Genomic DNA, 14,272 nt, shown 5'->3' on the forward strand with positions numbered 1-14,272 from the left:
CCTTGTAGAGCTAATTGAATATGATAGCAGCTGTAGCCTTTGCTGAATAACATTCAAAACTACTTTGGATTTAAAACTATTGATAGAGTTAACTTCCCTGAAGCTCACTCATTTTTTAAAATATCATTAATGCATGCCATCATATTCTTGAAACTTGAGCAGCTTCCCTTAGAACACGAAATGCGTATATACATAATGCAGCCAAACGTCTTTCGTACATTAAAGCAGGAGAGAAAGAAAGGTGGTTTCTTTCAGTAAACAGAGGGGTAACCGTGACTCAGTCAAAATTCCTCAAGTGGATTCATAACATGTGCAGCTATTTGTGCTATCCCATTCAATCTTCAGAGCACAGGGTCTCCATCTTAGCATTATTTATGTTCTTTTTTTACTTTAGCTGGAATTAGCAGTGGAAACTCCTGCTAATCTGTGAACCTGTCAGGACCCAGGCTGCAGAACACCAATAACCATGCGCAGAGGCCAGACTCTATCTAATAGCTTTATTAAAGAAATATATAAAAACAATAAAAACAAGTGAAGAATATAGTTCAGAAGCAGACCTTTCAGATGAGGTCAAATATAGTCCAGAAATGTATTGTCCAATATAAGATATTAGAGTTCAAAGTTTTAATCCACTTGACCGAAACACACACTTTGCCAAGCAATAGTGTGGGGAAATGACAGAGTCTTTAAAGTCCAATGTAGCTTGACAACAAGGCTGGAAAATAAACTTGATTCTTGGCAAGATCAAAGACTTGAAACGAGGCAAACATGAAGCATGAAACAAGGTCCGTGGCAAAACGTGAAACAAGGCAGGCTTGAAACTTGATCCGGGAAGCAAGGAACTGGGGTTACGAAGTCCACACACGATCTCTCTCCTCAAGCTGATCAATTGACTCCGCAAAGTTCCCCTTGCGACAAACACCTATATTGGGTCTCGTTTTCCCGCCAACAGAACACTTTCCCTAGAGAACGAGAAGCGAAACCCAACTCTGTCCAGATGCATGACTCCTTAGAATTTCCCAAGGGAAGCAGACCTAATCAGCTAGTTGTTTGGCAGCGATTCTCAGGCTCCGGCGATTAGCCTCTCTGACTCCTCTATCTCTAGTATAATTGTCCCTCCGGGAAAACGGGGGGGAGTTCTGCCCAAGGCCTGTTTGGCTGAATTCTTGAAGGCAAACATCCTCCAGGTGGAGAGGCTCCGGCTCTGGCTGAACCGGCGAAAATCCCATGTTTTCCTCTTCGTCTGCCACAAGAGTACTAGGAACAGTACTACAAGGCCCATGAGTCATCACAGAACCATTAGTTGCTGTTGTGTACCTTAAAAGACATTTCTGACTTATGGTGACCCTAAGGCAAATTTGTCATAGGGCTTTCTTGGCAGAATTTATTCAGAGAGCCTTCCTCCTTGGCTGAGAGAGTGTGACTTGACCAAAGTCATTCAAAAAGTTTCCCCGATCCAGTGGGGATTTAAATATTTGTCTCCTGGTCCTAAACTGACACCAGTACGGCTCACTGGCTCTCATGTGAACCATTAGGCACTTAAATGGTCTAATGGAACCCTAGAGGTGAGAAAAGCGGTATATAAATGCAATAAATAAATAAATAATTTTCTCCCAATCAGTACTTTCAACAAAAAGAGCACGCAATGCTGACTGTTCTTCATACATCTGAGTGGAAAGGAAGGAAATAATGTTTATTTCCATTAACAGAGAAGTTAGCATCCAAACATCAACACATGTATATCAATTATCACATATAAGGTCTCTTTCCCCCAATGAATTATCACTTTTACATGGTGGGCTTGCATGTTCTGGAAAACCTGTGAGCAAAGCCATGTACTCCCAGAAGGGTCTCCCTTGGTGGTGGAGTCACAGGGGAGGAACCAGACCAAGCATGATCTGAAGAAATAAGATCTCAAAGACAAATGATAACATGGTACATGTTACAATGGCTGTGATGGCGGATGAAGGCTATAAAAGATAGTTCCACAACATGGTATAACCTGTAATTCTATTGTACTGAAATGGAACTTTTTTAAAATAAAAATTGATTTGTATGTTTTGAATATGGAGAAAGAAGGAATGAAACATGACAAAAGATGAAATGCAACTACTAATAGCCATGTTCCAGAAGAGAGGTGATGCGCTGGGCACAATTCAGGGACGCTTTTACCATGAAAGCCTAGTAATTTCACCCTAGTCATAAACAAAAAAGCTGATCTGTGTGTATAATTAAGCAGCTCTGAGGGGAAGTCAAAAGAATAAAGCCAAAATGTGCTTTAAATTTTTTCTCTATAAAATATATTGTTTAGAATCTAGTTGAAGAAGTTGTAGACCTCCGCATTAGCTGGCTTTCTGGATGCGACAAGTTATTTCTTGATCTCTGGATATTCCAGATGTTTCTGAAGAAATTACTCCCCCCCTTCCCTTTTTCTCTTTCTTCCACACAAAAGAGGTAAAGAAGACATGGTGTGGAATTCAGAAAAGAACTATACAGTTCTGTAAAACTACTAAATACATATACTTTTTAGCTCTGAATACCATTACTATGAATCCCAACCTCTGAATAACATTCCCCATGAGTCAATAGTTCCTTCATAAAGATAAGTCTTCAAACTTTTGATTCCTTTACTACTCTATACTTTGTACCAATACATGAACTATCAGTTTAAGCACTGTAATATATCTCCAGCATTTTAGATTCAAATTCCAGGAAAATATATGTTTGGTCCCATGGGACTCCAAATGAAATATAGGCAGGTTTCCCCAAGTGGGTTTCACTCAGGTTGTACTCTTATTTCCAAAATGCAACTGGTCTGGATAAACATTGGTAAATTTTCTTCCTTTCTTTTTTGCACACTCTGCTTAAACAGTTTGTACGACTGGGAACAACTGCATTTAATTTTGCCAAACATGTCAGCATGCAGGAAGAAGGACTTGCAAAGGGATGTTGAGGTAGACAAATAGTTTATCACAGCAATAAAACCCAAGAGTATGCTACAGAGAAGACAATTCAAGAAGATGCCTCAGTACCCCATGACTCTCCTGAATTCCATTCCAAGGACTTGTGGTCACAAAAGCACATCCAACTTTCCCTGGCCAGAAATCAGTTAGAGGTTTGATTCCCTATAAATCACTAATGGGAACATCTGACATTAAATCACTAATGGGAACATTTGGCAATAAACTAAAAATCCCAAATTCCCAGAAGTAAATATAAAGTGAGAAAACATCATTTAGCAACATGCCAAGTCACAATTTGAACTTAGTTGTAAAGTGGGCAAAACAGCTAGCATTAGAGGGATTAGAAGAGAAATCTCTTGAATGTTTACAAAAAGATTGAAAATAGGTATGAGTCGGTTTTGTAGAAGGCAACAAGGATGTTTTTGTAACTCACAGTATTGAGTTATGTGTCCAAGTCTTTTATGGGTTACCATGCCACATACAAGACCAGTGAAAGAAAATATGGAGGCGAGAAAAATTACAGTTGTAAATAAATACAGCTTATTTGTACCATTCCAAGCACTCTGAATGTCTTACAGCAAGCCACAGCATTCCTGTCCCCTGTTACATGACTTCCAAGTGTGCTACACTCAGCTCTGGGGCAGTAGGCAGCATCTAATTCCTGGGACAATTTAATTACCCCAAGATGTCATGCTTAGGGACAATGGGAAATGTACCCATTTGCTAAACACCCCCCTAGTGGCCAACAGTCTTTTCTGTATTCCTACCTATCTTCCTCCTGAAACAGCCTTTAAATGAAAACACTAGCTTTACATTACATATGAAAAGCCTGACCCATGCTACGTACTGGTTATGTATTACTGGTGATGGTTTGTTTCCATTTGTGCTTACACCTATGGCTATAGTGGCACTATTGTTTTTCTAGAGTAAAGGGTCATTCAACAATAGAAGCAATACAATAAAGACTTTCTGATTCTTTAACTTGAAATTTAAGACAACTACTCTAATTTGATTTTTAATTTTCTTCTTCAACTACCACTTCCCCCTTTGGTATATCCTGCATGCAATCAAGCTAAGCCTATCACAAATTACTTGATTTAAAATTTTCCTACCAGAAGTCCCAAATCAAAGTCAATATTTCAGATAAATATATCTTTAAAATTGAACCTAACATGCACTCACCTACTAACCATGAGAACTCTCTTTCTCTCTCCCCATATATAAACATACAAATATATATAATTATTTTTATATGTTGTATTATATATAATATATATAATATATTATATATTTTATTTTATATTTAATTAAAAACCATTCAGTCATTTTAACCCTGTTGCCATAGCTTAAAAGACATTGTCAAGCTAGGTCTTGTAATACATATTACTAGTCAGTAGCCATTTTATTTGGAAATGTTTTCAGTACAGTTTATTTGGTCAATGAAGGTTTTGGAAACAACCATTTTAAAAATGAATTGTGACAAAACAAAATTGCTGACAAAATATGGCCCTATAAGATTATGTTTTTACTATTCCTTCTTCAAATAGATGAAAGGGGATCAAATATTTGGGCATTGCAGTTACAAAGAAGAACTCTTTGTTAAAATAAAAACTGGTTGGTAAGAGAAATTAAAAGAGACTTTTAAATGTTTAATTTATTGATGTTTAGGTTTAATTTACTGGTGTTGGGCTTTAATTTGATGTTAGGTTTTAATGTTATTTTCATATGTGGGGTTTCTCTGAGATTTTATGTCAGTATTTGTTTTTCGGAGACATTGAATGTTTGCCGTTGAATGTTGGAATCCGCCTTGAGTCCCCTCAGGGAGATAGGGCGGAATACAAATAAAGTTTTATTATTATTATTATTATTATTATTATTATTATTATTATTATTATTATTATGTATTTATTATGACTTATCATAATGTGGATAGTTATTTTTATCCCTTTAGAGTAGAACTGAAGTAATAAAAGCAAATGATTTCTAAAGCTTTTATTTTTCTTTCAAATGATCCTCATGATAAGGAATAAGGATTTCTTTGTGCACGCAAAGAAATCCAGCATAATATGCCACATAAGGAAAGTGAAGTTTGGGAGTCCCTAAATCTTAAATTGTATGGTAAAGCCTGTTGTTTTTTATAGCTAAAGGAACAAATGTTGTTTGAAGATGAGAAACCTTTAAAAGTTGAAGATCATGATGTAAGATTATCATCTTAAACCATATTATATTGGCTCTTCTATGAGCTGGGCACAATTATAAGCAGAGATGTTTTCTTAAAATAGTATTAGCTACCTCCCCACTAAAAATGGGAGATTGTTGCTTTATGTTTAACTTTTATGTTTTGAACAAGACAGCTGGGAGGAAATAGAGATATAGCAAAGATCTCAATGGGTTTGCTCATATGCAACTTAAGGATTGATTCAATCAAGATAAGAGAAACACAGCCATAAAGGTTGGAGAAAAAGAGGTTGATTGGGAGCTGTGTAGACATTGACCAGGTAATTTAAAAATGCATACTGCAAATGGTTTTAGAAACTAAAGACAGAAGATGAACATGTAAAAGAGTACATGACAAGGTGGGCTCAAAATGTTAACTATGTTCAGATGGATGTATGGGAACAATGTGATCTAAAGATATAAATTTACTTAATGTAGTATTTTAAAAGAAAACCTATATAAGACGATATACAGATGACATTCAACCCCAAGTATGTTGTGAAAAATGTCTTAGAATGTTTCAAATCAATGTTGTGGGTCTCAAGATAAGGCCTCTCTTTTCAGAAATGAAAGATTGGAAAACATTTATGGACTTTTTGAGCAGCAAGAAAACTAAGAACCAAACAATATAATAATCTTTGATATCAATTATTAGGGTTTTTTTTAAGTTGCATCTATAATAGTAGAATAATATACTTTTTCCTTTTTTCTTTCAGTTAGGATTGAGTTATATGAATGATCTTGTGTTTTAGTTAATGTTTAGTTTTTTAGTTATACATCTTTCTCTCTTTTTTTCTGCTTTTTCCTTTTTGAATGAATATGTTTTTACTCTGAATTAGATTATTTGTGTTAAAAATCACAAAAAATATTTAAAAACACATTTGGAAACCTAAATGAAAACTAGTGTGTACTTCTAAGGCTATGCTATAATAGAGTTCTGGCATTAGGTTTATTTTTTAGATTGTTTAAACAAACTGTATTAGTCATATGTTCCAGTTCTAACATCATTATATAAAATATTGCATGCAATGTATTATTTAGGTTTTTGTTACTGATTTGTTGATAAAATGTTTGAGTTATAAAGTCTATGGAGAATTAAATCACTGAGATGAAATACTTTATAATCATCCAGAATAAGTATTTTGTAAATGTGGAAATACACAACACTAGTGCATATTAACTGGATCCCTCCTCACAAAAAAGGATTACTTAAATCTGTGTATAATAATATATGACTGGTTCGAAAACATACAGTTTCCAGCAGTAGCAAGCAGACTAAAGAGTATAAGACATAATATACCTCAGGCAAGGCTCCGTAAGACCTTGAAGCTATTGATTTAATTAATGATTTAAGAATATCCACATTATATTTACTCTAGATACAAACAAAATGTCTTCCAATGACAGCAGACGTGTGTGTGTGGAAAGAAAAAACTGTATATTGCAGTGACTTCTTGTGGCACATGTGTGTATGTAAACACTCATTCATGGGCTTGCCATAAGTCAACAGGTGCCTTCAAGTCACCAGTTGACTTGTGGCAAGCCCATGAATTGCATAGATCATGAATCTGAAGAGTAAAATGGAATACCTAATCAAAATCTAAATAGAATCCTTTCATCCAGTATCCTCAACACCTAACATTATAGAAATATATGTCTTTACTAATTAGGATCCACATAGCTTTAACTATTTTGCATAACTATAGCATTCAAGTAATTTATTAACTGGACATTTGTTTGGAGACTTTGGTTTCATCCTGAGATAAATGTATTCCTAAAACTGGAATGTAGGATGTTCTCTACTACTCATTTGCTAAAAGCAATATCAATACTTATGAAAAGCAAATTGATTCAATGAGTTTACTCTAGTTGGAATTGAGCAGGTAGATTTAGGCACAAATCCCAATGTGGCCTTGCCTGTCCTTTTTATGAAAGCAGTAAGGTGTCCCTTTCCCTACTAATTCATGTCTTCTAACGCACCAAAGAACTGAATCTGCAGCAATGCGATTTACTTAAACGAATGGGACTTATCACCACACTGCTCTAGTTGAAATTAAAATTCATTTTAGCACATAGTTCTTTGTGCTTCCAAACAGAAAACATTACATTTTACTATTCAACTTGATTCACTGTTACTTCTGCTCATTAAGCTATCCAATTGATTCTACATAAGTTTTTTATTTTTATCTGAATTAACAACGATTTATTCAATAAAGAATGTTTCCTATGTAATCCTCTCCCCACATCAATTTCTAGGAAATACAAATTTAAAACTGATCCCTGAAAGGTTTTGTTTGTTTCCACAAGTAAGTTTTGTTTTTTAGAAGATTATATGTCATCTAACAATTTATATCTAGATCTATTTCTCCATTATAATTAATTATCTTTAATTTCATTGTAATACCTTCAGTCTTTTAAGTTTCAACATAGGACACTGAATTTGAATGTCTGGCATGAATTCTTTTTTTTTTTAACAGATAAATACAGTTCCAAGTAGTGGGCAAATCACTCAATTTTAAGCTAAGAAAAAAATAGTTTTTTGTGTATTTACTCTTGGACAAAAGATTGGCAATTATTTTAATGCGCTTGCATCCGTGTCTGTATAGAGCAGTTGTTATCTCTAACAGATTAAGATTCTGGCCCTACCATTTCCCTCATTAAATAAAATATGGAATTTGTCATGGGATTATGCACATATGGGAATAGTCATAAATAGAGCCATATATTAACTGAATGTTCTGTATCTAGCCTGGACTTAAATCCTTCCTATACATCTTTTACTGTCTTTAACACTACTGTCTGCTTTCTTTTGTTTGACGTCAGCAGGCAACGACACGCAAGCTATGCCTGTCACTTCATTATCCTTGGAATTTCCTCTTTTATAAAAGCTGGAAAATTTCAAGTCTAGAATATCCCCCTTGATATATCTTTGGATCATTTTCATTCCACTTCAAAAGCTTTATCCATATTTTTTAAAGGTAGATATGATACATCTTTTTAAGAGAGATAAAAAACAATCTTGTTTAATAATTTTTCTGTTCATGCGCATGTGTGTATGTGTGTGTGGGAGGGGGGGAAGATAAAAATAAGTTCCGCCCCCTTCACACTTCTTTACTGATAATGGTTAGATTTTGGGAAAGGGGATTTCTTTTGGGTAATAATGGGTAAACTGAAGGTACTGCTACTGTAATTCAGACGCATTTGGCCAAATCATCTCTGAGTATTCCTTGCCTAAGAAAACCCAATAAAATTCGTATGACTGCCACAAGTCGACAGGAAATACCCTTAATACGGAATAGTGTGACAAAAGATTAATATAACTGCAAGAACTGGCTAATTCTTGAAGCCTAGCAAACTGATTTGTCTAAGAAACTGATTTATGTAGTAGGCTTTAATATCTAAAAACTATATTGTGAATTATGATATTAGATACAAGAGTCTAAAACCAAATGTTAGTCCAAACTAGACTAATGCCACTGGTTTAATAGAATCTATATAAGTATTCACTTACAAAATTTGGATGGAGTCAATGGGTGAGATGAATGATTGGATTTAGGCAAACTAACCAAGGACAAATCTACACTGACGAAATAACACGGTACGAAAGCAGCAGAGCTGGAATCAAACTGGACATGCACCTGATCACATGGAAAGTCCTATCACTGGGCTGAGGCCTGGGTGGTGCTTATACACACTGGAGAGGTCAACTTTGATCCGGGTCTGCAAATTCCCTGCAGTAGAAAATCCCTTCCCTTCCCAACTTCCTTTCTGCTACAATGTATGATGCAGATCTCTAGCACGCCTCTCTCTTAATCAGTTTCACCATGCAATGCAGTTTTACACCTATGTATGCTGATGTGCATTACGGCTCTTATTTTGGAATAGCGCTCAATTTTGTTTTAAGGCCTCCAATTTGCACTCCTGTGTTCACACGGTGCAGCATTTAAACACTGCATCTTCAAAATGTCTTCAATCCCCTTTAAGTGGTCAGTTTAATGTGTCCTAAGTTGCGGTTTCTTCTATTACTATTACTACTACTTTAGGATAATTTAGATTCTCAGACTCTTAAGATCTTTGAAGCAGTAATCAGCTACAGATTGTACGATTACATCTTTCTTCCATCAATGCTCTTGCATCCAGTAACTTTGAATTTTGTTGAATTTTATTGTGGGGTAGCTAAGTATCTTAACTTTATCAGAGCTCAATCCTTTCTGCTTTTGAAAAAACTTCAAAGGAGGAATGCAAAAGAGGACTTACTCTCTTTTTGATGTTAGGGATTTATCTGTTTATTTTTTTCCTCCTCATTGTCTGCTTAAATATCTATATGTTTTTAAATGCATACATAATATCAAAGGATTCTGCAGCAACAATATCCTCTACTGGCCATGTTCTGACAGATGAGACACTGATCTTGGGAGCCTGTCCTTAGCAATTTCATAAATAGAAGAAGTAAAGCTCTGCATCCTCCAGAGGGGCTGAAGAATTTTTCTGAAATGTATTTGTTTCATGCTTAACCCTCACCACTAGCCAAGTTCTCTTAAAAAGGGGGAAAACATAACAGAATATAGTTCATCTACAATGAGATGGGTAAAGAGTTGATACCCTAAACAGACAGTATTAAAGGTTCTTGTTCATAGTCTCACTGGAGTAGTTCCACATTTAAGTGTCGTTTCATTATCTGTCATTCCTTTCAATAAAACAGTTTTAATGATCAATTTGTTATTTATACCAAGAACACATATCTCAATCAAGTGAAATAGATACATCTGTAAAATGCAGGATACGAGAATGAGTTCCAGGGTAACCACACTTTAAGCTGGGTGGGCAACTATGATAGGCTAGGGAGCAGTGTTAATCCCTAGTGGCTACACACTAAGGCAGTTATTTTATTCTGAATACAAGAAAAGAAATCAAAATTTTGGTAGACAGAAATAAATAAATAAATAAATAAATAAATAAATAAAGATGGGCTTAAAGCTAACCATAAAAATGTGGAATAAACACTGAGAACTGGGAAGCCCTGGTACTTGAGCATTGTAACTGGAGGTCAGCTGTTACCAACGGTACTATTTTGAAAATGCACAAATAGAGGGTGAAAGGGATAAACATGCAAAGAGGAGGACACATGGGGAAAATTTTTGTTGTGACTGCCTTCCATTTTTTTTTCAACAACAACAACAATTCTTTATTGATTAGTCACTTTTAACCATATCAAAACATGCAAAACATACAATACGTACACACTTACGCATACATACAATAAAACCATGTAAAGATACAAAACATCCCAACCTGCGGCCTAATAACCCACTCCTAGACAAATACAGAGTAAAAAGGTTAAAATTAGTAATTTCCTAAGGAAAGGTTTGAACCAGGACAGGGGTAAGTAAAACAAGTGTCTTGTCCGTAGTAAATTTTAAGTTTGGATTTTGTTAGTGACAATAATGTATCAGCTCTCAGCTTCCATCTTCTCACGAATGGCCAGCGCTTTTTGTGTAAGAAGAGCCAGTTTTAAAATAGAGTTTTTATCTGAACCCTGTAGAAGGATATGCAATTTCTCCTTATTCTCTAAGTGAGTATGATTCTCCAGCAGAGGGTCTAAATAGAGAGATCGAATCCTGGTGTAGTAGGGGCATTTTAAGAAAAAATGTTCTGAGTCCTCCACTTCTTTGATTGCCTTCCATTTGGAAATCTATGTATTCATTGTGAAAGACCATGAGGTTCAAGAATAGATCCTCACAACTATTTATGGCCCTACCACCAAGACAATCATACTCTGCCACAAGGGGGTTGCCTGTGATATGACACCCCCACCACTGCAGTCACATAATCACAGAGTTGGAAGAAACCACAAGGGCCATTCAATCCAACTCCCTTGCCATGGATCCTCACTGGGACATTTCTTTTTCTGCATCCAAACACACTCTATGTTTCCTGACACCCAGAGCCATTTTGGACCCAACAAGATCATTAGGGAGAAAACTGGCCCCTGGAGCACCAGGGGAGTGGTGTCAAAAAGTAGTTCCAGGAAACACATGTAGCCTATAAGCCACACTTGGCCCATCCCTGCTTTAATAATTACCACTAGTTTAAAAACTATAACCAGCTGACATTTTTTGTACTTACCAAGGGGGATGGATATGTACAACATCATTTGGAGCTGCCTTGAGATGAGTTCCTGTTTCTTTCGTAAAGAGAACTTTAAGCTTAGGCTGAATGTCAGCAATTTCTTCAGTGGGAGAGGTCTCAGAACTAGTCTGTCCCAACAGATGACAGAGTGCAATGTAGAGAGTGCATTCTTCATGCATTTCTAAGATCTTTACTATTAATACACCAGATTTACTACCTGAAAAAACAAAAAATGAAACAGGTATGTAAATAGTTACTCCATAGGAAATCTCACTCTCTCTTTCATTCTGTCTCTCTTCCAAGTAGCACGTGGGCGTGCGCGCCCACACAGAGTGCACTGTATATTTTTTATGATTTTTGTGAGTAAAATCAAGTGACTAAAATGAGCTGGCTTATAAATGAGAAAAAACACCTTCCATCCATCTTTAAGCTTGTAATCTATCAATAAAGAAATATATTAACCCTCATCAAAATATCTCAAAAATTTAAATGTTAAGTAATTTAGTATTAGACAATTGTGTTTGTTCATATCAGTGGTTTTACATAACTGTTTTCTGGAAGGGGATGTATTCCTTGAAAATATGGGAATTTTGCTGTATAATCAGAGCTGTGTAAACATTTTTTTAAACTACATCTCCCAGAATTCTGGGCCAACATGATCACTGGCAATCTAAATTTGCATTCCTTCCCATTTTCCCTCAACTTCTATGTATAAAGCAGTTTCCTATGTTCCAAGTTGGAAAAAAGCAGTGCTAAACATGGAGGGAACAACTGGAGAGGCCTTCATAACCTTTTATTATGGGTGCAGAAGGTAGCACAATATTTTGGAGGTGCAAAACTGTCCTCAGTCATCACCTAGCACAGTGGTTCTAAATCCGAGGTACCCATATGTTTTTGGCCTTTAACTTCCAGAACTCCTAACTGCTGGTAAATTGGCTGGGATTTCTGGGAGTTGCAGGCCAAAAACATCTGGGGACCCCAGGTTGAGAGCCATTGATCTAGCAGAAGAAGTGCCCAACACAGATTTGTACAGGATCTCCTCGTACAAAAAAAAAATACTGTTCTAAATTTGCAAGAAAGCAAAAGAAAGAGCCTGACATGACAGTACAGGTTTTGTTTGTCTGTCTCTTTGCAGGTCCTTTCTTCCTAAACCATTTAAAATGATAGAAAAATCAATTAAAACATGAACAACAAAATCAGTGGTTTATAGAATTGGCTTGACTATGTAAACATGAAATAATAAAATATATGACCATGATCATAGTTATGAAAACATATAACTGTGGTGGAGAGGACTTGAACTATGTAAGCATAAGGGCTGCTTAGATATGGTGAGCTAGCAATTACAGCTGAAAAAAGGTTTAAAGCATCAAAAGAGCTCTGTTTCCGTAATACTTAAGCACTGTGCATGCAGCTGCTCTATCAATTAAGCTCTACATGACAGTCATATGACAAGCTTTTACGATTTTCATTCTCTTTTTGCTGCCATATGCTTTCAAATGCTTACCTACAAGAACATTTGAATTACACTATTAAAATGAGAGGAGGTGAGGGAGGCAGCTGTTGTAAAAGACTGCTTTGAAAACCAGAAATTCATCACATACTAAAATATTTGCCTTGGTGTTATTTCATTATTTTAAAATATTATGAGCAACTGTTATAACTGATAAACACATATTTTGAAATTCAAACAATGGCTAACCTTTTTGCATGAACTAAGTGGATTTTAGGGATATCAGTCAGAAAAAGTTCAATTTTCTCTCTCGTGTAAGTTATCCTAACTTAGGTCTACTTTTAACCCGTGCAGTAAACTATTTTAATGGTCATTTTGATGAACAGCTATGATCTGGTGGAGGAGCCCATGAGAAAAGGATAAGCACACTAGCAGTCATAGGGTGAAGCCACACCTTTTGCAAGGTCAAGAGCATACATAAATTGGACTAATATGAGCAGAATACATGGTGAGGGCATGGTGGCCATGGTTCAGTGGCAGAACAAATGCTTTGGATGCAGAATATCCTACATGCAATTCTGCATGTTTGTGTGTGTGTGTAGGTTTTTGTTTTGTTTTTTTTGGGGGGGGGGGAAGAAAAATGCCTAATGGCTGAGGTTCTAGAGAACCACTGCCAGTCAGAGTAGAATCATAGACTTGGAAAGAGATACCATGAGACATTGGGTCCAACACGCTGATAAATGCATAATCTCCAGCTACAAGCATCTCCTGCATGTGTCTACCCTCTCGGTACTGTGCCCAGGTCTGAAGCCAGACTGCGACTGGTCCAGAAAATCGGTGTCATCTAGGAACCCCTGGAGCTGCAAGGCGACCACCCACACTAGCACCTTGCCCAAGAACGGAAGGTTAGAGATTGGTCTGTAGTTGTTTAAAACAGAAGTAAGGGAGGTCTTTTTCAATGTAGGTTTTACTATGGCCTGCTTAAGGCAAGTTGGAAATTTCACTTTCACCAACGCGGTGTTTATGATGGTCACAAACCAATCAACTAGCCCACCACTGGCCAGTTTAACTAGCCAGGAAGGGTAAGGGTCCAGAGCACAGGTGGTCGCCCTCACAGCTCCAAGGATCCCGTCCACGTCATCAGGACGAACAAGCTGGAACGAATCCCACAAAATCTGACAGACAGGTGCCTCAGTTACCTCACCTAGCATTGCATTTAAACTGGTGTCCAAGAAAAGGAAACTGTTTAGGAGCAAGTGACTGATACATCAACTCAAACCTTCTGTTATCCTGACAATTCACCTTCAGATATATGCAATTCAAATTCAGCTGAGTATGGGACAGGGCCATGGGTGAGGGAGACGGAATAACAGTAGATTGCCGTTGTTCTGTTTCCCTGCTTCCTATGCTTCATCTGCTGCTCTGCAATAAAACCCAGGACAGAGCTGGGAAAAGCCAACACCTAACCCCAATCAACATTATTATTGACTTTCTTCCTTGCAGGTTTTCA

General features: G+C 36.6%; 1 protein-coding gene across 5 annotated transcripts in view; it reads right to left on the reverse strand.

Annotated features, from left to right (window-relative positions):
* The window catches only part of spidr (scaffold protein involved in DNA repair), a 212,047-nt gene that overhangs the window by 104,980 nt on the left and 92,795 nt on the right, over window positions 1-14,272 (reverse strand). For all 5 annotated transcript variants that reach the window (XM_062979351.1, XM_008114867.3, XM_008114866.3 and 2 more), the window contains exon 8: window positions 11,307-11,526. In XM_062979351.1, the coding sequence (XP_062835421.1) occupies window positions 11,307-11,526 (220 nt within the window). The remainder of the gene's footprint in view (window positions 1-11,306; window positions 11,527-14,272) is intronic.

Source organism: Anolis carolinensis, chromosome 4 (genome assembly GCF_035594765.1).
Source record: "Anolis carolinensis isolate JA03-04 chromosome 4, rAnoCar3.1.pri, whole genome shotgun sequence".
Classification (NCBI taxonomy): domain Eukaryota; kingdom Metazoa; phylum Chordata; class Lepidosauria; order Squamata; family Dactyloidae; genus Anolis; species Anolis carolinensis.